Below are 26,711 nucleotides of genomic sequence, written 5' to 3'. Positions count from 1 at the left end.
CATTAAGTATTAAATTTATTTATTTGTTTACAAAAATATTGTTCAAATTAAATCTGTGCACAGCTATACAAAAGAAAATGTAGACAAATTTCCTCACAGCTCATATAAGCGCTGGTGATTTTCCTGAGAAACACACAAGCTGCTCCAGAATCTCTCACACATCAGGAGTGTGTATCCGAGCTGCTTCAGTAATGATGGACTTTAATCTGGTTGTTGTCGTCGAGGCTGAGCTGAACTAACCCTCCGCTGCTGGACCCAGCCCTTAGGTTTGGGAAGAGAGGACTGTGTGTGTGACGCTCAGGAAAACAGCACGAGACACAGAGCAGCTCATTCACTGCATGAGAAATACACATTTACTCCAGTGAGTGTGTGTGTGTGAGTGAGTGAGTGAGTGACTGAGTGATAGAGTGAGTGAGTGACTGACTGACTGACTGAGTGAGTGAGTGAGTGATAGAGTGAGTGATAGAGTGAGTGATAGAGTGAGTGAGTGAGTGAGTGACTGACTGACTGACTGACTGACTGACTGACTGAGTGAGTGAGTGAGTGAGTAAGTGAGTGTGTGAGTGAGTGAGTGAGTGAGTGAGTGTGTGAGTGAGTGAGTGAGTGAGTGAGTGACAGAGTGAGTGAGTGTGTGCGTGAGTGAGTGAGAGTGATAGAGTGAGTGAGTGAGTGAGTGATAGAGAGTGAGTGAGTGCGTGAGTGAGTGACAGAGTGAGTGAGTGAGTGATAGAGTGAGTGAGTGAGTGACTGAGTGAGTGAGTGACTGACTGAGTGAGTGAGTGATAGAGTGAGTGAGTGAGTGACTGACTGACTGAGTGAGTGATAGAGTGAGTGAGTGAGTGACTGACTGACTGACTGAGTGAGTGAGTGAGTGAGTGATAGAGTGAGTGATAGAGTGAGTGATAGAGTGAGTGATAGAGTGAGTGATAGAGTGATAGAGTGAGTGAGTGCGTGCGTGAGTGAGTGATAGAGTGAGTGAGTGAGTGATAGAGTGAGTGAGTGAGTGAGTGAGTGACTGACTGAGTGAGTGAGTGTGTGAGTGAGTGAGTGAGTGAGTGAGTGAGTGAGTGACTGACTGACTGAGTGAGTGAGTGAGTGAGTGCGTGCGTGAGTAAGTGACAGAGTGAGTGAGTGTGTGCGTGAGTGAGTGAGAGTGATAGAGTGAGTGAGTGAGTGAGTGATAGAGAGAGTGAGTGAGTGCGTGAGTGACAGAGTGAGTGAGTGAGTGATAGAGTGAGTGAGTGATAGAGTGAGTGAGTGAGTGAGTGAGTGAGTGAGTGAGTGAGTGAGTGAGTGAGTGAGTGACTGACTGACTGAGTGAGTGAGTGATAGAGTGAGTGATAGAGTGATAGAGTGAGTGAGTGAGTGAGTGATAGAGTGAGTGAGTGCGTGCGTGAGTGAGTGATAGAGTGAGTGAGTGAGTGAGTGAGTGATAGAGTGAGTGAGTGAGCGATAGAGTGAGTGAGTGCGTGCGTGAGTGAGTGATAGAGTGAGTGAGTGAGTGATAGAGTGAGTGAGTGAGTGAGTGACTGAGTGATAGAGTGAGTGATAGAGTGAGTGAGTGACTGACTGACTGACTGACTGACTGAGTGAGTGATAGAGTAAATGATAGAGTGAGTGAGTGAGTGAGTGAGTGAGTATTTATTAATTTATTAGGATAGATTTTGTTTATTTATCTATTTATTTATATTTACTATGCTACATATGACATGATCTATACATATATGTTTTATTTGTTTTATTATTTATATATAATATGTTGATGCTTTGGCAACATTGTGTTATACAGTCATGCTAATAAAGCTCATTTTGAATTGAATTGAATTGAGTGAGTGAGTGACTGACTGAGTGTGTGCGTGAGTGACTGAGTGAGTGAGTGAGTGCGTGCGTGCGTGCGTGAGTGATAGAGTGAGTGCGTGCGTGAGTGAGTGAGTGAGTGAGTGAGTGAGTGAGTGAGTAATAGAGTGAGTGATAGAGTGAGTGATAGAGTGAGTGAGTGAGTGAGTGAGTGACTTAGTGAGTGAGTGAGTGTGTGCGTGCGTGAGTGAGTGATAGAGTGAGTGAGTGAGTGATAGAGTGAGTGAGTGAGTGAGTGATAGAGTGAGTGAGTGTGTGCGTGAGTGAGTGAGTGAGTGCGTGAGTGACAGTGAGTGAGTGAGTGTGTGCGTGAGTGAGTGAGAGTGACAGAGTGAGTGAGTGAGTGAGTGCGTGCGTGAGTGAGTGATAGAGTGAGTGTGTGCGTGAGTGATAGAGTGAGTGAGTGAGTGATAGAGTGAGTGTGTGCGTGAGTGAGTGAGTGAGTGTGTGCGTGAGTGAGTGAGTGAGTGAGTGAGTGCGTGCGTGAGTGAGAGTGACAGAGTGAGTGAGTGAGTGAGTGAGTGTGTGTGTGCGTGAGTGAGTGAGTGAGTGCGTGCGTGAGTGAGTGATAGAGTGAGTGCGTGATAGAGTGAGTGCGTGATAGAGTGAGTGAGTGAGTGATAGAGTGAGTGATAGAGTGAGTGATAGAGTGAGTGATAGAGTGAGTGAGTGATTGAGTGAGTGAGTGACTTAGTGAGTGAGTGAGTGAGTGAGTGTGTGCGTGCGTGAGTGATAGAGTGAGTGAGTGCGTGCGTGCGTGCGTGCGTGAGTGAGTGAGTGAGTGATAGAGTGAGTGAGTGAGTGATAGAGTGAGTGATAGAGTGAGTGATAGAGTGAGTGAGTGAGTGATAGAGTGAGTGAGTGAGTGACTGACTGACTGACTGACTGACTGACTGAGTGAGTGACTGAGTGAGTGACTGAGTGAGTGTGTGCGTGCGTGAGTGAGTGATAGAGTGAGTGAGTGCGTGCGTGCGTGCGTGCGTGCGTGAGTGAGTGATAGAGTGAGTGAGTGAGTGATAGAGTGAGTGATAGAGTGAGTGACAGAGTGAGTGAGTGAGTGATAGAGTGAGTGACTGACTGACTGACTGACTGACTGACTGACTGACTGACTGACTGACTGAGTGAGTGAGAGTGTGAGTGAGTGATAGAGTGAGTGAGTGAGTGATAGAGTGAGTGAGTGAGTGAGTGAGTGAGTGAGTGAGTGAGTGACTGATAGAGTGAGTGAGTGAGTGAGTGAGTGAGTGAGTGAGTGAGTGAGTGAGTGAGTGAGTGAGTGAGTGAGTGACTGATAGAGTGAGTGAGTGATAGAGTGAGTGAGTGAGTGAGTGAGTGAGTGAGTGAGTGAGTGACTGAGTGAGTGCGTGCGTGAGTGAATGAGTGAGTGAGTGAGTGATAGAGTGAGTGAGTGAGTGAGTGAGTGAGTGAGTGAGTGAGTGAGTGAGTGAGTGATCAAGGGAGAAAGTTGATGACGATTCTCGGGCCCCCCGCAATTTCAACCCAAACCACCTGAAGGAGTTCTGTACAAATAAACATGTTCTCCTTGAGGAAAAGCATCAGGCCCTGTAAGGATACATGTTGCGGTTTTTCCGTTGAGCCTCCAGCCAGCGTTTGTTCCCGTCAATCAGACCCTGCAGCCGCTGACCCTCGACCTCTGTGGATGGACGCAGACTCGACAGGCTGCACACACACACCCACACGATAACAGCCCTTTACACTGAATATCTATATGACTGTGGAAAATTGGTGTGTGTGTGTGTGTGTGTGTGTGTGTGTGTGTGTGTGTGTGTGTGTGTGTGTGTGTGCAAGTGTGAGTGTGTAAGTGAGTGTGTATGTGTGAATGTGTGAGCTCACCTTGGTGGTGTGTATCCTGAGTAAGTCATGTGAGATCTGCTGGTTTCTGTAGAAACAGAGATGATGTTCAGATGATGCTGCAGGTGATGATGAGTGTGTGTGTGTGTGTGTGTGTGTGTGTGTGTGTGTGTGTGTGTGTGTGTCTCACCTGTGCTCAGGCCCGACCAGCGGTTCTGCAGTGAGTCTGTGGGTCTGTGTGTGAGTCCGTTGGACAGCGAGGGGGAGGAGTTTACAGGCCACACCCACGAGGGACGGGGTGGTAGAGGAGTGGTCAGAGTGGGCGGAGCCTGTTTGTGGGTCAGTGAACCCAAAGCTCCTAACACAGAATTGAGCTGACCTGAGATCAGCTGCAGAGAGTCAGCCAACTGCTGCACCTTCACTGGAACTGACAGACGATCAGACACTCGTGAACCACTGCATGAACACAAGCTCTAGTGTCTAGTGTCTCACTGCCCCTATCATGCTGTTTTAAATGTTGAGTTTTGTTTTGGTTTCTCTTACAACATGTTTACATGCATCAAAATCAAAAACACAGTTTTCTCATAATATCCACTGCAACATCAGCATTTTCTGTGTCTGAAACAGTTCGAACAAGGATTCAGTCTCTCTAAGCCCCGCCTCTCTGAGAGCTGCTCTGCTCTGATTGGTCAGAAACCAAACGCTCATTATCATATCTGAATCTCAGCTCTTGACACACAGTGATACGAACAGTGACGATGGCGTGTGTGAGAGTGAGTGAGTGAGTGAGTGAGTGAGTGAGTGAGTGAGTGAGTGAGTGAGTGTGTGAGAGTGAGTGAGTGAGTGAGTGAGTGAGTGAGTGAGTGAGTGAGTGAGTGAGTGAGTGAGTGAGTGAGTGAGTGAGTGAGTGTGTGAGAGTGAGTGAGTGAGTGAGTGAGTGAGTGACGATGGCGTGTGTGAGAGTGAGTGAGTGAGTGAGTGAGTGAGTGAGTGAGTGTGTGAGAGTGAGTGAGTGAGTGAGTGAGTGAGTGAGTGTGTGAGAGTGAGTGAGTGAGTGAGTGTGTGAGAGTGAGTGTGTGAGAGTGAGTGAGTGAGTGAGTGTGTGAGAGTGAGTGTGTGAGAGTGAGTGAGTGAGTGAGTGAGTGAGTGAGTGTGTGTGTGAGAGTGAGTGAGTGAGAGTGAGTGCATGCGTGCGTGTGTGTGTGTGAGTGAGTGAGTGAGTGAGTGAGTGAGTGAGTGAGTGAGTCACCTGTTCCCTCCGGGCTGTAGATGCTGCTCATCTCTGACTCCGTGACATCAAATGTCACTTTCCGATCAGCTGACCTCTCAGCGTCCTCACATGAGACCTGCCACACACACACACACACGCCTCTCATGAAATGTACAGTATAATGCTGAATGTCACAGAATTTGGCAAATGTTGGCTGAATAAATCAGACATAGGGCTACACACTGAATCAAATGGGGATATGGATGAGTGTGTGTGAATATTAAAGTCCGCTGTGAAAATCTGAAGACTTCACAAACTCAAACACGCGTGACGCATGTCTGCATACTCACAGCTCTTCACCACAACCCAAGATTTATTGCATTTTGATGTTTTATGTAACAAAATGTCTTTAACTGTGATCAGGTTTGACTGTAGTAACATTAATGAAAAAACTAACACTTCAAATCAACATAAAAAAATAAAAAATCTAAACCTTGACAAAAACTAGTCTTATGTATATCTAACTACACAACCTAATAAAATTAAGTAATTATGTCTAAAAACAACTCCAGAATTTACAAGCTACTTTATATAGAGCTATATAGGAATCTAGTGGGGGGGGGGACTAAATTTGGGGGGAAATCTGATTTCATTGGGCTTTACAACATGTGAACATGTGTGTACAGGCTTGTCTTTATATTTATGATGATTTTTCAAAGGTTTGGCCCTCACAAGCAACAGAACATGTGGCGTTTGAGGACATTTGAGGAGCTACTCACTGCTCTCCAAGAGTCAAATATCATTATAGAATAGAACTTAGAATAAAACACTCACGTCTATGTGATGCCCTCACTAGTATAGAGTATCCAGCGGTGTGTGTGTTTATGTGTGTGTGTGTGTTGTACCTCTTCAGTCAGTGAAGTTTCAAGCTGGTTGAGTTTTTCCTCTTTTTCTTTCAGTAGCGTTTGACCCTTGTGAAGCGTCTCCCTCAGCTCGGCTAGATCCCTCACCTCCTACACACACACACACACATATCATGGGCCTCTATGCCGGTGATAGCGACTGCAGACACGGGTCTGAACACACACTCACCTGCTGCAGGTTGTGGTAGAGCTGGTGTGTGGAGGTCCCGGGCGAGGGGTCCTTCAGACTGCTGTGAGCTGCCCGCAGCGCTGCCTGTCTGTTGGACACCTGAGTGCTCTGCCGCTCCAGAAACTGCCGAGCCCTGAGGAGAGACACGCTCTCGTTCCACATATACTGCCTCACACTGAGAGAGAGAGAGAACAACACACACTTAAACACCATTGAGATGTCATGATGTCTACATAGGCAGCATCCTAAGCATTATTTGTCATTTACAAAAATTTAAAGTTTTATTCTTAATTTTTTTTAAAACAGAGGGGCACGTTTTAAAGAGTGCACTTTTGTCTCCTTAAAGGGTAACTAAACCCTAAAACAACTTTTTTAGTTAATGATCTGTAAGACTGGGGCTTTATTAGTGCTGTTCATTGATTCAAGTACATTTTTTGACATTTGGCTTTAAAGTGTTTTAATTCTACAATAAATGGTGTAAAAACATCTGAGTGCTGCCCTCTTCAGGTTGAACGGTGGCTACTGCAGTTGAATCAGTTACCCCCTCTGTCTCTATGCATTCTGCTTCAGCATCTGTCCGTTAGACATCAGGAGCACTAGATAGGCAGCTCACTAGGACTCACACGTACTCGTCTACGCTGGCGTCGCTGGCGTCTCCTGAGGGCAGCGCTGATGCTTCCAGATCCTCCAAACGCAGGCCGTTCTCGCTCTTCCTCTTGCTCTTCTTCTGCTGCTCTTCTTCCCTCTCCGTTCTGCCCCTCTGCTCCAGCTCACTGCACACAAACACACACTCCAGGCTAGTTCACACACTCCAGGCTAGTTCTCCATTCTGTCTCCTGATGGTGTTCGGGTTCTTCACCACTGGTGCCTTTCGCTTGCTTAGTTTGGGACACTAATTATATCAATATAATTGATTTGACTGCAGTGACACTACTGGACGAGAACAAAACTAGAGCTGAATAATTGCACTATTGTCTTGTGTAAAGCCGCTTATCGCTGAAACTGAATATTTCATATTTTATTCATTTTTGCAACATTGACACTATTATTGAACTGAACTGAATCAACATTGATTGAGTGTGTATGTGTGTGTGTGAGTGAATGTGTGTGTGTGAGGGAGAGTGTGTGTGAGTGAATGAGTGAGTGAGTGAATGAGTGTGAGTGTGTGGGTGTGTGTGAGTGAATGTGTGTGTGTGAGGGAGAGTGTGTGTGAGTGAGTGAGTGTATGTGAGTGTATGTGATCGTGAGTAAGTGTGTGTGTTACCTGACTCTGGAGCTGAGCTGCTCACATCTGTCCTGCAGGAGTGTGACCCTCGTCTCCAGCTGTTGCCTCTCCTCCATCATCCTGCTGTTCTCCTCTCTCTGTCTCTCTCTCTCCTGTCTCTCTCTCTGAAGATCTGCTCTCGTCCGCTGCAGCTCCTCATGGAGCTCGTCCCGCTCCTTCAGCAGCCGAGGGAGAGACTGCACAAACACACACACATTCATACACACTCCTGATTGTACCAGACAGCACTGTCATTCACACACACACCTCTAATCCTCTCTGAATATCCTCCTCTTCCTCACACAGCTGCTGTCTCCTCTTCTTCAATTCTGATGCCTGATGATCATCAATAAACAGCACTGTTAGTGTTCTTGTAAAACTACAATGAAGAACTGATTTCATGTGAAGTAAATGAGCAGTTCCTGCTGTGAAAATGATCAAAACTACAGGAAAAAACTAATATAATGAATAAAAACACACTGTTCTGAACCTTTGACTGAAGTTCTGCCTCTTGAGTTTGAAGTTCTTTGGTTTGTATGTCCAGCTTCTCCATCCACTCCTGTAACGCTGCCTCCTACACACACACACACACACAGTGGATGGAAACATAGCTAGTGTTTTTATCATTCATCAGCTGGAAAAAAATGTGCCATGAGTGTGTGTGTGTGTGTGTGTTGTGCTGACCTTCAGTGAGTGTGTCCTGCGCATCTCCTGCAGTTGTGTGTCCAGCGTGTGCTGTAGTTTGTGTAGTTGTGCTGTGTGTGTAGACATCAGAGTGTCTCTCTCCTCCTGAAGAGAGTTCATCAGACGCTCCCTCTCCCTGCTCTCCTATACACACACACAGCCGGTGAGTGGATGAGATGACACACTCGACAATAATAACACAGGTCTGGTGTGCGTGTGTGTGTTGTACCTGCTCCAGGTGTGTTTCTCTGAGGTTCTGTAGTTCATGTCGATGTTCCTCTTTAAGTTGTTCTAGTTTCTTCCTGTGCTCTCTCTCAACTTCCTCACGAACTTCCTGCAGGACATCAGTGAGCTAAAACACACACACACACACACACACACACACACACACACACACACATTAACACACTCCAGCTACTGCTGCACAATTAAATTGCAGTAGGAGCAGATTCTGTATCGTGACATACAGTATATCAGGGTGTAACAGATTATCAAAACATAATAAATGTAGCGGGACTTTGTTCTGTGCACCAGTTGTTGATTAGATGTGGGCGTGGCTCTCAGAAGTGTATGCAGACGAGTGAGTGAGTGAGTGAGTGAGTGAGTATGTGAGTCAGTAAATGAGTGTGTGAGTCAGTGAGTGAGTGAGTGAGTGAGTGAGTGAGTCAGTAAATGAGTGAGTGAGTGTGTGTGTGAGTGTGTGAGTCAGTAAGTGAGTGTGTGTGTGTGTGTGTGTGTGTGAGTGAGTGAGTGAGTGAGTGCGTGCGTGAGTGAGTAAGCAAGTATGTGAGTCAGTAAGTGTGTGAGTGAGTCAGTAAGTGAGTGTGTGAGTCAGTAAGTGAGTGTGTGAGTGCGTGCGTGAGTGAGTGAGTATGTGAGTGAGTGAGTGCGTGCGTGCGTGAGTGAGTATGCAAGTATGTGAGTCAGTAAGTGTGTGAGTGAGTCAGTAAGTGAGTGTGTGAGTCAGTAAGTGAGTGTGTGAGTGAGTGAGTCAGTAAGTGAGTGCGTGAGTGAGTGAGTGCGTGCGTGAGTATGTGAGTGTGTGTGTGAGTGAGTGAGTAAGCGAGTATGTGAGTCAGTAAGTGTGTGTGTGAGTGAGTCAGTAAGTGAGTGTGTGTGTGAGTCAGTAAGTGAGTGTGTGAGTGAGTGAGTCAGTAAGTGAGTGAGTGTGTGAGTGAGTCAGTGAGTGTGTGAGTGAGTCAGTGAGTGTGTGAGTCAGTGAGTATGTGAGTCAGTAAGTGAGTATGTGTGTGTGTGAGTGAATGAGTGAGCGAGTCAGGAGTATGTGAGTCAGTAAGTGAGTGTGTGAGTCAGTAAGTGAGTATGTGAGTCAGTAAGTGAGTGAGTGAGTATGTGAGTCAGTAAGTGAGTATGTGAGTCAGTAAGTGAGTGTGTGAGCGAGTCAGTAAGTGAGTATGTGAGTCAGTAAGTGAGTGTGTGAGTCAGTAAGTGAGTGTGAGTCAGTAAGTAAGTATGTGAGTCAGTAAGTGAGTGTGTGAGCGAGTCAGTAAGTGAGTATGTGAGTCAGTGAGTATGTGAGTCAGTAAGTGAGTGAGTGAGTATGTGAGTCAGTAAGTGAGTGAGTGAGTATGTGAGTAAGTATGTGAGTGAGTGAGTGAGTGAGTGAGTGAGTGAGTGAGTGAGTCAGTAAGTGAGTAAGTATGTGAGTCAGTAAGTGAGTATGTGTGTCAGTAAGTGAGTATGTGAATCAGTGAGTGAATGTGAGTGAGTGAGTGAGTGAGTGAGTGAGTGAGTGAGTGAGTGAGTGAGTGAGTGAGTGAGTGTTGTACCTCTCTCTGGTACTCGGCTAAAGGTTGTTCTGGTCGTAGACTCCTTGAATTCTTCTGAGAGTCACTCAGTTTAGCCTGGCATAACACAACAGAGTGTTAAACACAGACACACACACATTTGTTTCACTATATCAGTGAAAACATTGGATAGACTTCTATTGATTAATGATATTTCCCCCCGCCCCACTAGATTAAAAAAAATGTTTTGGTCGATTTATGAGCCTTTTTAACATCTGGCCCACGCACATAGAGCTAAACGTGTACACACACACACACACACACACACACACACACACACACACACACACACACACACACACACACACACACACACACACACACACACACACACACACACACACCTGTGTTCTGATGGAGGTCAGCTGCTCCTCCTTCTTCTCCTGTAGCCGCCTCCTCTCTGCCTGGAGCTCCTCCTCTAACTCCTCCCTCATGCGCTCGAGACCCCGCCTCCTCTGAGTCTCCGCCCTCTCCTGCTCCGCCTCCAGCTCTGAGCGCAGCTCCTGAAGTCTCACCTCATTTTCAGATCTGTACACACACACACATGAGACGGGCGTGTAGTGTGTTGATAAAGTGTGTGTCTGTTTTATGTGTGTGTGAGTACCTTAGCTTTTGTAGTTGTGTGTGCATGTCGTTGTTTAATCGCTCCTCCTCGTCTCGTCTGTTTTTAAGTATCTGCTCCTTCAAAACCCTAAAACACACACATGGTGACGTGAAAGTTTTGGTGCCAAACTGATCATGTTTTGTTGGCACACACACTTCCACACACACACAGGGACCCACAATGCAGCAGTCACTGACCTCAGCTGCTCGGCACTCTCCTCCTTCATCCGGTGCTCCTCGTCTTCCTCGTCCTTCATCAGAGCTTGTCTGAGCAGCTGCAGTCTCAGTCTGTTCTTCTCCTCCTCCATCAGTCTGTTCTTCCATCAGTCTGTTCTTCTCCTCCTCCATCAGTCTGTTCTTCTCCTCCTCCATCAGTCTGTTCTTCTCCTCCTCCATCAATCTGTTCTTCTCCTTCTCCATCAGTCTGTTCTTCTCCCCCTCCATCAGTTTGTTCTTCTCCATCAGTCTGTTCTTCTCCTCCTCCATCAGTCTGTTCTTCTCCCCCTCCATCAGTTTGTTCTTCTCCATCAGTCTGTTCTTCTCCTCCTCCATCAGTCTGTTCTTCTCCTCCTCCATAAGTCTGTTCTTCTCCTCCTCCATCAGTCTGTTCCTCTCCTCCTCCATCTGTCTGTTCTTCTCCTCCTCCATCAGTCTTTTCTTATTCTCCTCCAGTCTGTTCCTCTCCTCCTCCATCAGTTTGTTCTTCTCCTCCTCCATCAGTCTGCTCTTCTCCTCCTCCATCAGTCTGCTCTTCTCCTCCTCCATCAGTTTGTTCCTCTCCTCTTCATCACGCTCACGCTGCTCTTCATCCTCCTGAGCTTCTCGTCTCTTCTCCTGATCACTGGTGTGGGTTCGGCCGCGGGCGGTCGACGGTCTCTGGTCATGTGATGCTCTGCTGATGTCATCTGAGTGCGAGGAGGCATCGGAGCGGGACTGAAGACGCCTGAGATGAGACACACATTAATCCCAGGGAGAAAAATCGGTAACACTTTACAATAAGGTTCATTAGTTTATGTATTAACTAACATGACACATTTCAGCACATTGTTTCCACACACATTCTGGACAATGTTTTGATTTGTCATGTGTATGTTGCTGGGTTTAGTAATTCTGAATGGATCTGTGTGCTGTAGTATATGCAGTCAGGTTCAAGGTGTGTTTGTCAATTTTAATATAATTAAATTTATTTTATTATAGTTTATTATCACCTGTCTGCAGAGACAGAGACGTCCACACAGCTGTCCACATCTCCCTCTCCCTCCTCTTCCTTCCTGTCCTGAGACACACACACACACACACACACACACAGAGACAGAATGAGCCTTTAAACCTGTAGAGGTGTGTGCGAGTGTTTGTGTATATGTGTGTGTGAGTGTAAGTGTGAGAGTGAGAGTGTGTGTGTGTGTGAGTGAGTGTGTGTGTGCGTGAGTGAGTGTATGTGTGCGTGAGTGTATGTGTGCGTGAGTGTATGTGTTAGTGTGTGTGTGAGTGTATGAGTGTGTGCGTGTGTGTGAGTGTATGAGTGTGTGCGTGTGTGTGTGTGTGTGTCTGAGTTTGTGTGTTTGAGTGCGAGTGTGAATGTGTGTGTGTGTGTGTGTGTGTGTGTGTGTGTGTGTGTGTGAGTTACCACTGCAGGCGTCAGATCCAGCAGATCAAACACATTCTCTGAGAGTTTGGAGTGAAAACCAGCCTGAGGAAACACATGAAGAGTGAAATTATGCGACACACACTCAATCCAGACATGTCTGATAAATGCATGAATGTAAATAAATGATTTGTGTGTGTGTGTGTGTGTGTGTGTATGAGGTCACACCTGCACATTCTCAGCGGATGACAGCGATGCCGCCGCTGCTTCACCAGCCTCAGATTCCTGTCACGGAACAAGATATGACATCACACACTCGTACAGCAGCATTAACACACTGATAACACACACACACAGCAGTGAGCATATGCGGGAGAGGAGGATGCTGGGAGTTTCAGCTCTGCTGCAGAGAGGAGCTCTGATTGGCTCCTGAATAATGAGATACGACACGCATCAAACTCTGTTCCTCATGGGGGCTTTTATCCTCCCATGAGCCTGTGTGTGATGTCACATGACTGTGTTGAGACACGCCTCCTCTCTGCAGCGACACGCTGAGACACAAACACTGACGTTACACACAACGTAACAGAATGAACAAACAAATCACTGAACGAACAAACAAATCAAAGAAAGAAGACACAAACACTGAACAACGCTACAGAATAAACGAACGAATCACTGAATGGAGGAATCACTGAACGAATGAATCACTGAACGAACGAATCCCTGAATAAATGAAAGCTTTGTAAAAATACATCAGATTGTGGCGAGGCGATTCACTCCAGTGCTGTATATGTAGGGATGTGTGTCATCTACGATTATATCCTAATTGATGTTTTGACGATGTGGAAGCTGACTTTATCGAGTATCCCACTCGCTTTGCAAACCACACATATTGATAGCGCTTCACTGTGTGATGAATATTAGTAGGTTGCAGTTCGAATTTCTATACGATATACACTATATTGCCAAAAGTTTTGGGACGTCTGCCTTTAGATGCACATGAACTTTAATGCCAATCCCATTCCTGACCCATAGGGTTTACTATGGAGTTGGCCCATCCTTTGCAGCTAAAACAGCCTCAACTCTTCTGGGAAGGCTTTCCACAAGGTTTAGGAGTGTGTTTATGGGAATCTTTGACCATTCTTCTAGAAGCGCATTTATGAGGTCAGGCACTGATGTTGAACGCCTGGCTCACAGTATCGCTCTAATTCATCCCAAAGCTGTTCTATCGGGTTGAGGTCAGGACTCTGTGCAGGCCAGTCCAGTTCCTTCACACCAAACTCCTCATCCATGTCTTTATGGACCTTGCTTTGAGCACTGGTGCGCAGTCATGCTGGAACAGGAACATCCACAAACTCTTCCCACAAAGTTGGGAGCATCAATTTGTCCAAAATGTCTTGGTACGCTGAAGCATTAAGAGTTCCTTTCACTGGAACAAAGGGGCCAACCCCTGAAACACAACCCCACACCATAATCCCCCCTCCACCAAACTTTACACTTAGCACAATGCAGTCAGGCAAGTACCGTTCTATTGGCAACTCAGACTCATTCATCGGATTGCGTGGCCTACCACTTCGTGGCTGAGTTGCTGTTGTTCCCAATTGCTTCCACTTTGTTATAATACCACTAACAGTTGACCGTGGAATATTTAGTAGTGAGTATTTTGGACTTATTGCACAGGTGGAAACCTATCACGGTACCACGCTTGAATTCACTGAGCTCCTCAGAGCGACCCACTCTTTCACAGATGTTTGTAGAAGCGTCTGCATGCCTAGGTGCTCGATTTATACACCTGTGGCCATGGAAGGGATTGGAACACCTGAATTCAATGATTTGGAGGGTGTACCAATACTTTTGGCAACATAGTGTAATGCAAATTATATTGATTTTATACAACAGTTCAATAAACAAGAAGTTAATATTGTGAGTTAAATTTTAGACATAATATTGTCAGATTTTGTTGTAAAGCTGCAACAGAACTGTTGTGCGTTTCCAAGCACACAGCGATGTTTCGTTTCTAAATTAATCATTGTTTTTGAACAAATCAATGATCCATCCATAATCCATTCAGACAATCGCTTGTTTTGTTCATGAATGAATCAGCTGTCTGAACGAATCAGTTGAGTGAATGATTCATGTGAGATGGGGGGTTTGTCAGCAGGGGCGGGGCATGTGAGATGGGCGGGGTTTGTGTGCAAGGGGAGGGGCATGTGAGATGGGTGGGGTTTGTCTGCAGGGGCAGGGCATGTGAGATGGGTGGGGTTTGTATGCAGGGGCAGGGCATGTGAGATGGGTGGGGTTTGTGTGCAGGGGCGGGGCATGTAAGATGGGTGGGGTTTGTGTGTAGGGGCGGGGCATGTGAAATGGGTGGGGTTTGTCTGCAGGCCGGGGCATGTAAGACAGGTGGGGCTTGTGCGCAGGGCGGGGTCTGTGTAATGGGTGGGGTTTGTGTGTAGGGGCGTGGCATGTGAGATGGGCAGGGTTTGTGTGCAGGGGCGGGGCATGTGAGATGGGCGAAGTTTGTGTACAAGGAGCGGGGCATGTGAGATGGGTGGGGTTTGTGTGCAGGGGCGGGGCATGTGAGATGGGTGGGGTTGTCTGCAGGGCGGGGCATGTAAGACAGGCGGGGCTTGTGTGCAGGGTAGGGCATGCAAGACAGGTGGAGCTTGTGCGCAGGGTGGGGTCTGTGAGATGGGTGGGGTTTGTGTGTAGGGGCGGGGCATGTGAGACGGGCGACGTGTGTGCAAAGGGCGGGGCATGTGAGATGGGTGGGGTTTGTGTGCAGGGGCAGGGCATTTGAGATGGGTGGGGTTTGTGTGCAGGGCGGGGCATGTAAGACAGGCAGGGCTTGTGCGCAGGGCAGGTTCTGTGAGATGGGTGGGGTTTGTGTGTATGGGCGGGGCATGTGAGATAGGCGGGGTTTGTGTGTAAGGGTAGGAAATGTGAGATGGGAGGGGTTTGTGTGCAGGGGCAGGGCATGTGAGATGGGCGGGGGTTATATGCAGGGCGGGGTCTGTGAGATGGGTGGGGTTTGTGTGCAGGGGCGGAGCATGTGAGACGGGTGGGTTTTGTGTGCAGGGCATGTGAGACGGGTGGGTTTTGTGTGCAGGGCAGGGCATGTAAGACAGGCGGGGCTTGTGCGCAGGGCGGAGTCTGTGAGATGGGCGGCGTTTGTGTGCAGGGGCGGGGCACTGTGTCCTACCTCACTGCACACTGGATTCCACTGAGGGACAAACTTCCCTGTTTTAAAGTGTGTCATTTGAGGGCTGTCCTTCTGAAAGCGCTCGATCTCCTCGCTGTCTCTGTCGCTCTGAGTGTCGCTGATCCCACGTCCTTCACTCTCTCTCTGCTCTTCTATATGTTCATCTTCCTGAGATTCCCTGTGTTCTGAAAGCCTCTCTTCCTCCTCCATATGGGAGACACTTTTCTCTGCCTCTTCCTCACGATTGATCTCGCCTTTCTCCTGCCTCTGTTCTTTTCCTTTTTCTATTTGAGGGCTGTCCCTCTGAAAGCGCTCGATTTCCTTGCTGTCTCTGTCGCTCTGAGTGTCACGTTCATTTTCCTCTCTTTCACTGTGTTCTGAGAGCCTCTCTTCCTCCTCCATATGGGAAACACTTTTCTCTGCCTCTTCCTCACTGTTGATCTCGCCTTTCTCCTGCCTCTGTTCTTTTCCTTTTTCTATTTGAGGGCTGTCCTTCTGAAAGCGCTCGATTTCCTCGCTGTCTTTGTCGCTCTGAGTGTCATGTTCATTTTCCTCTCTTTCCCCGTGTTCTGAAAGCCTCTCTTCCTCCTCCATATGGGAAACACTTTTCTCTGCCTCTACTTCACTATCTTTCTCCTGTCTCCGTGTTTCATCCCGTTCTTCTCTTCGCTTGTTTTCATCATCTTCACTCTCCATCTGATCTCTCTGTTCTTCTGTTCTTTCTTCTGTCTGGCTGAATCTCTCGATCTGCTCATCGATCTCTTCGCTCTTCTCTTCATCGGACTGTTTCTCCTCCTGCACACCGTCACTCATGCCTTCGATCAGCGGCTGGTCTTCCGCAGCAGCGTCTGAGGTCAGAGGGCATGAAGCGGCTGTGGAGAGGAGGTGACGTCCACGCAACGAGTCCTTACAGTGGAGGGATTGAGTTAGAGACACACAGACAGACAGACAGACACACAGTGAGACAGACAGGCTGTGAGGTCACATGCAAACGCCTCAAACAAACAGCTGTATTTTTAACAAAGACACACAGATAAACTGCAGACAGAGACAGACAGACACACAGAGAGACCGAGAGACAGACAGACAGATAGACACACACACACACGCACACACACAGACAGACAGACAGACAGGTACCTCTGAAGGCGGTTCTGGACTGTGATCCCTCGATAAGGCCAAATCCTGTAGTTCAGGTTCTGTTCTTTCTTCAGGAGGAACCGTCCCACTGACCTCACTGTCCTGACACACACACACACACACACACACACACACACACACACACACACACACACACACACACACACACACACAAGTTTACTTATCTGTCTAAATGGGGACTTTGTATAGACTTTTATTATATAATACTATAACCTAACCCTAACACACACTAACTAGGGGTGTAACAATACACTCATGTCACAATTCGATACATATCACGATACTGAACTCACGATACGATATTATTGCGATACTCCAAGACATATGATAATAATAATAATAACTTGGACTTATATAGAGCCTTTCATGGTACCCAAGGTCGCTTAACAAATGTGTGGGGTGTGGAGAGGGGGAGGGGGGGGAGGGGTTTAGGGGTCAAAGGACTTAGTGAAAATAAATGTTTTGAGGTGCATTTTGAACATGGGCAGGGATGGGGCAGAGCGGATGTGGAGTGGTAGACTGTTCCAGAGTGTGGGAGCATTAGCAGAGAAAGCCCTGTCCCCAAAAGTCTGCAACCTGGTGTGGGGGGTGTCCAGCAGGTCCTTGTCAGAGGACCGCAGGGAACGTGACTGAGTGCAGGGGTGGAGGAGATCTGTGAGGTATTTTGGTGAGTGTCCATGGAGAGATTTGTAAGTGAGTAGGAGGATCTTGTAGGTGATGCGTGACTTAAAGGAACACTCCACCCATTTGCATTAAGCTTTGCAATGTTAGAAACCCAGTCATACTATTGAATGGTCGTGCAACATTTTCTCATTTTCCCCTGAGACGAGAGAAATCTGTATTTACCTCTTTACACTTCCTCCTACAATGACGCAAAAATCGTCATTTTGCGTCATTGTAGGAGGAAGTGTAAGAGGGGGGATTTCTGTTAAGACTACAAGCACTAGTTCCCACCCTTTCAAACCCGCCCATAGGGGGTTGGACCTAATGCGCTAACAGACCTATCACAGATCAGTTCCAGTGCGTTTGATTTCACCGGCAGAAACCTGCATGTCCGGCCGCCGAGATCGTCCACAATGTCCGGGATTCGGCTTTGCTTTCTACGGTCGCCATTCATTGTTTACATGCACACCTTTTGTTTCAATCTAACTGAATTCATTCCGATTGGTGAATCTGAATGTAGTGTTTACATGAACGCTAAACAAGTGATCGGTTGATGTGCTTTTTACCATTGCTAAGAAAATACCCGCTCCTCAATGAGAGATAGCCCACGAGACCGGCGCGTCTCACAGGCGCCGCTCATCAGTAATCACGACACCGTTTTTGCGTTCTATAGTCGCCATTCATTGTGTTTACTGTGGCGAGCAGGACGAGGCTAGGGCCGCGGGAGAAAGACGCGAGGCCGGTGGCGTGATCGGTTGATGTGCGTTTTACCATTGCTAAGAAAATACCCGCTCCTCCGTGAGAGATACGAGACCAGTGCGTCTCACAGGTGTCGCTCATCAGTAATCACGCCACCGGCCTCGCGTCGTTCTCCCGCGGCCCTAGTCTCGTCCTGCTCGCCACAGTAAACACAATGAATGGCGACTATAGAACGCAAAAGCCGATTGTTGTTGTTTACAACTGCTCTCTAACCGGTAGGCGTGGCTTGGGAGTGGCCTCGTAGAGCAGCGAAGCAAGTACATTCTGGGAGTTGTTGTCTTTCATCCACATGAGCCAAAAATACATTTTCTGGCTTTTCTCAGTCTAGAAAGCTCCAAATTCAAAAATAATTTCACATTTCTTCTACATAAATGACCCAATTTAAATACACATTCATCTTTCCAGAGGTGGAGTGTCCCTTTAACTGGCAACCAGTGGAGCTGTTGGATGATGGGAGTGATATGCTGCCAGGGCTTTGTGTGGGTTAGAACCCTGGCAGCAGAGTTCTGGACATACAGGAGTCTGCTAAGGGCCTTGGTGGGCGAGCCAGGACACCATTGCAGTAATCCAGACGGGAGGTAATGAAGGCATGGATGAGTGTCTCAGTTACTGAATGTGTGAGAGAAGGCCGGAGTTGTGAAATGCTTCTGAGGCGGTAGGAGGCAGACTTGGTGATATTGTTGATTTGTGACCGGAAGGAGAGAGTGGAGTTCAAGATGAAGCCCAGGTTGCGCACCTCAGGAGATGGGGAAATGGAGTAGCCATCCACAACCAGGGCTAGGTCTCCAACTTACTTGAGCAGTGGTGCAGAGGCCACCACCATGAGTTCTGTCTTATCACTGTTGAGTTTGTGTAGGTTTGTGGTTATCCATGATTTGAGTTCCTGCAGGCAGTTGAAAAGTTGTGAGGGTGGGAGCTGGGAGGAGGGGTTAGTGCTGATATAAAGTTGAATGTCATCAGCGAAGCAGTGGAAGTTGAGTCCATGTTTACGGATAATATGACCTAGGGGTAGTATGTAAATGGTGAACAGCAGAGGACAAGGCACAGAGCCCTGGGGCATGCCATGGTTGGCGGGTGCTGGATCAGAGTTGGAGCCATTTAGGGTGATGAATTGTTTCCGGTCTGTGAGGTAAGACCAGAACCAAGACAGTGCTGTGCCACTGAGGCTGATGAGCTCAGAGAGGCGGTGGAGAAGGATGGTATGGGCAACTGTATCGAAAGCTGCAGAAAGGTCAAAGAAGATGAGGATGGTGATGAGGATGGTGATGAAGCCATTGTCAGCAGCAAGCAGGAGGTCATTAGTGATTTTAATAAAGGCGTTCTCAGTGCTATGGTGGGTTCTGAAACCAGATTGAAGGGGTTCAAAGAGCTTGTGGTGGGACGTGATGTTGAAGCTGGGCAGCCACTGCTCTTTCCAGGATTTTGCTGACGAAAGGGAGGTTGGAGATTAGACGATAGTTGTTGGGGTCGTCTGGGTCTGAACCTGACTTTTTGAGAGTGGGGATGACTGCTGACATTTTAAAGCTAGATGGTACCACACCAGTGGTAAGAGATGCATTTATAATGTCTTGCATTGGGTGGCAGAGGCTGGGAAGACAGGCCTTGACCAGGGTGGTGGGCATTGGGTCAAGACTGCTGGTTGAAGTCTTGGCTGAGATGACCAGTTTTGTTACTTGGTCGGCATCCAATGGAAAGAAGGCAGATAGGCAGCACTGAGGTGAGCGGGCAGCTGAGTGGTGAGAGTCCTGTTGGGGCAGTGTGGGGCAGGGGGAAAGCCCTGGAGACTGGAGCTGCTGGTGGATGGTGTCCAAAAAATCCAAGAACCTGGAGCAGAGGTCAGCTGCGTCTGAGGATGAAGAAGACGGTTGATGGTGGAAAAGAGCAATTTGGGGTGTTTTTGTTGGTTATTGATGAGTGTGGAGTAATACTTTGTTTTTGCCTGAGAAAGGGCTTCTTTGTAGTTTGTGACGTTGTGATATTAAAATCACCCAGCAGGATAGTAGACAGGGATTTCGGGCAAACAGTAGCAAGCAGTTCGGTGAGCTCCAATAGGAAGCAGGCAGAGGCTTTGGAGGGAGGCAGTAGATTAGGACAACCTGTAGCTGCGTGGACCCAGGCAACATGAAATGAACAAACTCAAGGAGGTAGTATTCACTGGGATCTCTTTGACCAGGATGTCAGCACGATGGATAACAGCAAGTCCACCACCACAGGCTGCGAGGCTTCTGAATATAGCCATAACCTGGGGGAGTGGCATGGTTGAGAGTTATGAACTCTTGCTGGTTCAGCCATGTCTCAGTAAGACATAAAAAATCCAGCGATTTTTCCAAGATGAGGTCATGGATAAGGTGGGCTTTGTTATTTAATGAACGAATGTTAAGCAGCATGAATGATGTCCCGGTTAGTGCATTGTCAGGGGTGACGGTGTTGTCCACACAGACCAAGGATCGCAGATTTGCATGTGATGGGCGTGGTTTGCATCGATGACATCGCCACCGTGAGGCATGGCACCAAACAGCTGGGACAGAAAAAGTTTCGTGAGAGTAAACAAACTTATGACGGGCAGCCCTATGGACATAGGGGGAACGACGCAGGAGATGGAGAGATTTTATCACCTCAAGGCAACTCGGAGATGTATTAGAAAAAAGACTCATGAGTTCCACTGCGGTATATTTGATGAAAGTCATAGCCGAGGGGCAGCAAACATTTGCTAGCATCCTAGCTCGGTTTGCTAATTCAGTTCAGACAGCCGTGACAAACGCAGAAGAACCGAGCAAAACAGCAATTATGTCCCCGACACTGATGTCTGGGGTGACCAGCGTGTTTAGGCTGGTGGTAGAGAATAAAATCCACAAAAACGTCGGTTAGATCAGAGATGAGAAGCGGCCACAAACACGCCAGCGTCCTCTCAGCTCGTCGAGGTGATAAAAGGTTAACAAAAAATGTACTGTTGATTAAAATGCTAAACTTGATATTACATTGTGGATGTAAATGAATAGGATTGGATTTGGTGCTGGAAACCCAAAGCACAGGACAATAGTGACACCAGAATAACAATATTAATGATTCTGAAGCTGAAAATACAGAATTATTTTAGACAAATATGCTTGCTTTCACTGTTTTTTATTTAGGGTGAACTATCCACGATACATATATCTGAACTGTTGATCTCCAGCAGGATGTGATGTGTTTATGGTGTTCACCTCATACTGCAGTCCCGCTCCCAGAGCATCCAGATCCAGGTGGAGGTTCTTCAGCAGTCCGGCTGAACCTCGCGGCCTCTACACACACACACACACACACACACACACACACACACACACACACACACACACACACACACACACACACACAGATAACAGATTACATCTAGCGTTCAGTGCATCATCATGTATTAGCGTTCAGGCGTGTGTGTGTGTGTGTGTGTGTGTGTGTGTGTGTGTGTGTGTGTGTGTTCAGATTCACCTCTTCCTCTGAGATCTCCTCGTCTTCCTCAGCACTCCTGACAGCAGTGGAACTCGACACGACAGACTGATGCACACCAGTGACAAAAACACATTTATTATTCATAAATCATAACTAAAACTTATTCAGAAGCTCCATTAATGTTTTTTACCCCTAGAGAGGATTTGAGCGGCTGGAGTCCAGATGAGATGCCCAGAGATCCTCTGAGAGGTGCGACAGGAGCCTCAGACAGACCCCGCAGAGGAGCGAGAGGAGCCAACATCTGACACACAACACACACACACACACACACACACACACACACACACACACACACACACACACACACACACACACACAGCATATTAGAATGATTTCTGAAGGATCATTTGACACTGAAGACTAACACAGGAATAAATTACACTTTACTATATATTCACATAGAAAACAGCTATTTTAAATCGTAATAACATTTCACTGTTTTGCTGTATTTTTGATCAAATATATAGATAGATCAACAGGTCAAGAGACTCTTTTAAAAACTTAAAAAATCTCACCGACCCCAAACTTTTGTATCTCCTTTAAAGGTCCCATTGCATGACAATTTCACTTTGTGAAGTTTTTTAACCTTAATATGAGTTCCCCTAGCCTGCCTATGGTCCCCCAGTGGCTAGACGATTTGATGGGTGTAAACCAAGCCCTGGATATTTCTGAGAAAATGAAAGCTCAGACGGGCGAATCTAGAAATCTTCCCCTTATGTCGTCATAAGGGGAAAGGTCACCTCCCCTTTCTCTTCTTTGCCCGCAAAAAGAATTTGGCCGCCCATGAGAAAATGAGCTGCGCGAGCGCGATACTGGTTTTTCCTCGAGAGACATCATGGCTTGCAAACGAGCGAAGCATGGCAGTTGCTCAGTGTTTGGATGTACAAATGAACACAAAAGTATTTTTTTAGTTCCTTCATCCGAGCCTCTGGAGAACCAGTGGGTTATGTGAATGTCTGATGTGTAATTGTTCAAGTTCAGACAGATAATCTTTCTCTCATAGTCGTTCAATACTGTTTATGCATCAGTAAATCAAGCCAGTGACTAAACGATCAACTTCACATGATTTCTCTTAGTAGGAGTTTATCTGGACACTTGCCAAAACTCGTCATGAAATCAATAACGTTGTTACACTGCACAACGAAGCTCTTAAGGCCCTTTCACACTGGACGCGATTTTTACGCACTAATAATTCGCGCGATGGTTTTATTTTTTGATCAGCTGTTTGTGTAATGAGTGCTTTCACATCGAACGCGAATGTGCTGCGGCGAAAAAACAACTTTTTTTTTTTTCGTTTCGATGTCGATTTTTTTTTTCCTTTTGCGGCGACAGAAAAGACTTCAGCCAATCATATACTACAAGGACAATGATTGTGTGGCGTAGCATTGCCAACCAACTCGGTTATCACGACTGTGAGTATGTTGTGTGATAGTTTTAGTTGTTGTATAGTCCTGTGCTGTGTAGGCTAGCAGGCTAAACTACATTTGGGATAGAAAGCTAATCGTCAAAGACAGAGATAGAGACCGTGTTTACGCGGCTCATGTGATGGGTTTTGACGCGAACTATTCGCACACGAACTATTCGCTTTTTCGTTACGCATCCGGTGTGAAAGGGGCCTTTACTGTACTTTCCTCATGTTTTCATTGGTGAAAGCATTAGTGAGAGTGCAGAAACTGCGTTGCAATGATAAGATCTTCATTCATGCGATCAACAGGTTTTATGTGATTGAAATAGATCTAAATACTTAAACTTCTCACAATTCGTTAATCCCAATAGCTGTAATAGTAAAAACGTATAATAGCTGTAATAGTAAAAGTTTTCGAGAGAGTTCCACATGTAATGCTAGATATTTCATATGCAGGCATGTCAGCCAATCACAGCAGTGAAGTCTACACTGAAGTCTCACAGCCAATCACAGCAGTGGGCGTTTCCACTGAAGTCTCACAGCAGACACGCCCCTTCAAACAGAGCGTTCAAATCAGAGGCTAAAATCAGGCTAGGAAATATGCCTTTTATTTCTAAATTATAACAAATTTTGATCTAAAAAACATACTAACATTATAAGGGCACCCCAGGAAACATTCTAAAATAATAAAATAATCCATGCAATGGCACCTTTAAAGGTGCAGTCTGTAAGATTGACAGCTAGTGGTTGAAAAAGGTACTGCAGTTCAAATAAAAAATATCGGAGATAGTTGTTTCCCCGCCTCCTCCTGCTCAGACTCGACGCTAACACAGGTTTCCAGATTGAGGATAAGCAACAAGAACGAGCGTTCATCACCTGGCAACCCAGTTAAAGTGTCATGAGACGTTGTTCTGAAATGAACTCACCCCTGGAGCTCTGACTCCCTCCGGGTCTTTCTTCTTCTCCTTCTTCTTCTTGTCTTTCTTCTTCTTTTTCTCCTTCTCTTTCCCCACGGCAGCGCTGGCCGCGGGCGGAGCGGTTCTGCTGAGTCGTGTGCGCTCGCGCTCCTGCACCACTAGCTGGCGGTACTGCTCGTCACAGGGGTGATCCCACGTGGACTGACCCGTGGAGAAGTTGAAGTAGTACACTTCACCAGTGACGTCCTGACTGAACACACACACACACACTTCCTGTCTCCATGGCTGCGTTTACACTGGCACAAAAAATCCGATCTTTCACTCACATCTGACACAGATCGGAGTTTGTTGCACACGTGTAAACACAAAAATCCGTACGAGATCCGATATTTCGGGTGGTGGTTTTAAATCAGATATCCGATATCTGGACATCCGACCATCATCTAAACACACATATCCGATCCCAAACCACCACAAGGCAACACGTTTATTCACAAAGATAGCTTTTTAATGTTGTATCATGAGGCAGATATTGTATGCGCTCGCTCACCTTTCTGGACTATATATCTGTTCTGTCCCGTCAGATTGTGCGCTGTAAAACATTCATGACTCATGACAGCTGTTATCTTGTCTACGCTGGCAAATAATCAAGACCACCCGACATGAATTATATAAATAATTTTTAAACCAGGGTCTACCATGTGCATAGTAAAATGATCATTTTGGGCAGGAAATAATGTAAACACAGATTTCAGATTACAGTCCGGTCTAAAGTGAATGTAAAAGAATGGATCTGTACATTAAGAGTTGCAGTGTAAACGCAGCCCATGTGAATCAGTGTGTGTGTGTGTTATAATGAAGTGTGTTTTACCATGGTTTCCACTCGTCGGGCAGCGGCGCCACCATCCCCTCTCTGGCCAACCACAGCAGCTCCGGCTCCCGCTGCGGGTCGATGCCGATCTCCACGGCGTACTCGTGGATCTCTGACACACACACACACACACACACACACACACACACACACACACACACAGTCACCATCAAGTCAAAATGGACAATTCATGCTTTTATGGAATATTGCAGTGTTTAATATAAATTATTTATCAGTGCACATCAATTCATGTGGCTCATAATCTTGATTAATCAAAATAACTTGTATAGTAAAAACTAATCTAGTTATGGTTATTAGTCTTGGTGTGAACGGGCCTTTAATAAATACATGAAGCCTGAGCCTGTCAAGATCAATAACATGTGTCAAATTTAATATCAAAAGAAACAAGAAACTAAATACACAAAGAACATGAAGTTCTACTATATTCATCTACTATAATGATATAACTTTGCTTTGACGTTATATCGTTAGTCAATTATATCGTTTTAGTCATCGTTATAGGCTAGTCATTGCTATAGTGAACGTTATTGTTATATCATTAGACTAACGATATAATGCTGACTAACAATATAATGATGGCTATAATGTTGACTGGAACAATAACTAATGATATAGGCTAACAATGACTAACGATATAACGTTGACTATAATAACGATGATCATAATGATATAATGTTGACAAATGATATAATGATGACTATAACGTTGACTGTAACAATAACAATATATAACAATGACTATAAGTCATTGTTATATGGTTAGTCAACGTTATATCGTTAGACAATAACGATATAACGTTGACTAACGATATAACAATGACTATCGTGATTTAACGTTGACTATAACAATATAACGTTGATTGTAACGATGACTATTACGATATAACGTTGACTAACGATGTAACAATGAGTATAAATACTAGTCAAGTGTGTGTATATAGATATATATATATATTTTTTTTTTTTAATTTTTTTTTTTTTTACTTTAAGTTAACCCTGTTCAAGACTGTATGACAGTAACTTGAGTATGATAAACTCCAACCAGAAAGATTTTTCTGATGAGCATTTGTCCTTAATTGTCATGAAAATAAAGCAAAAAGAGAGATGCTGTATTATGTACAGCACTCAGAACATTCACTCAATGCCTGAACACCAACGGTTTAGTTTATAATAGTTTAATAACCTTGTTCAGAAGGGATGTAGTTTTCGTCAAAGTCTTCCTCCAGCACCAGCTGATCTCCGATGCGCACTCCCGTGGTCGCCATGGTGACGGCGGCGTGACAGGAGCGCGCGCACTGGGGCGGACACGGGCCTTTAATTAATCTCACTAAATTACTTCAAAACTTTAGAAAACACAGCACGTTCCTCAAATAGCATTTACTTACCACTGAAATTATTGTTTAGTAAAGAAACACTTCATAGCATCAACATAGAGGTATTTGTGTTTACAAAAGAAAAACGCTGCTCTTTGTTAATAAACATATAAACGCAGATATAAACTGGGCTTTATGGCTAACAAAAATACATGCTACGCTAACAGAGTACAATAAACGACTAGCGTTAAAGAGTATATTATCAGTAAATACTCTGCGGAAGTTAAACATCGAGAATAACGAATATTAAATACAATCATTATAATAATTATTGATCATATAACGCGATTAGTTTAATCCTCACCTGTTCTCTAACCCTACACCCTTAGTTCTGCAGTGTTTTTAAAACATCTTGTGATTGTACAGCTCTGGTGCTTTATGTCTGATATTGAGTATTTCGGAGGATTATTTACATTTAAAACAGAAAGTTTAACATCCAAACCGCCTCGTCTCCATCACAGCAACCAGAGAGGAACATGGCGGCCGCGGGAGCCGGGCTTCAAAATAAAAGCCCTCGACAACGCCAAAATAATTTTAAATGCACATAAATGTACACACACACACACACACACACACACACACACACACACACACACACACACACACACACACACACACACACACATATATATATATGAGAATAATTCAAAATAAAAGCCCTCAACAACGATAAATATTAAAGCATTATAATGTAATTTTCATTTCATTTCATCATTTGTTTGCGCCCATTCTCATGCATATGTATTATATATATACACACACACACACACACACACACACACACACACACACACACACACACAGACAGCAGTAATCAACATTTGAAGTGGATTGAAACCTTTTATCAAAGTTTGTTCGGACAACTTTGATGAACTTTCTTTGTTACAGCATATTTATAGGCCTATATGTGTGTGTGTGTACACATACATACATATTTAT

General features: G+C 45.7%; 1 protein-coding gene across 1 annotated transcript; it reads right to left on the bottom strand.

Moving 5' to 3' along the window:
• On the bottom strand, positions 1 to 26,243 carry cep164 (centrosomal protein 164). Its single transcript, XM_081371463.1, is given in 31 exon segments — positions 1 to 282; positions 3,430 to 3,534; positions 3,709 to 3,754; positions 3,857 to 4,093; positions 4,916 to 5,012; positions 5,782 to 5,889; positions 5,969 to 6,143; positions 6,592 to 6,741; positions 7,233 to 7,429; positions 7,500 to 7,568; positions 7,723 to 7,806; positions 7,917 to 8,060; positions 8,146 to 8,268; positions 9,707 to 9,781; positions 10,069 to 10,252; positions 10,329 to 10,415; positions 10,526 to 10,569; positions 10,571 to 11,270; positions 11,536 to 11,603; positions 11,955 to 12,017; positions 12,141 to 12,197; positions 15,118 to 16,023; positions 16,258 to 16,359; positions 20,904 to 20,981; positions 21,166 to 21,231; positions 21,317 to 21,427; positions 23,518 to 23,758; positions 24,059 to 24,100; positions 24,380 to 24,491; positions 25,583 to 25,694; positions 26,077 to 26,243. Coding segments are annotated over 30 exon segments (4,650 nt in total). The 5' UTR covers positions 25,665 to 25,694; positions 26,077 to 26,243; the 3' UTR covers positions 1 to 185.
• Between the last annotated feature and the right edge of the window lie 468 nt (positions 26,244 to 26,711).

The sequence above is a fragment of the Scardinius erythrophthalmus genome (genome assembly GCF_964197995.2).
Source record: "Scardinius erythrophthalmus genome assembly, chromosome: 7".
In the NCBI taxonomy this organism is placed as follows: domain Eukaryota; kingdom Metazoa; phylum Chordata; class Actinopteri; order Cypriniformes; family Leuciscidae; genus Scardinius; species Scardinius erythrophthalmus.
This window is presented reverse-complemented; position numbering and strand designations above follow the sequence as displayed.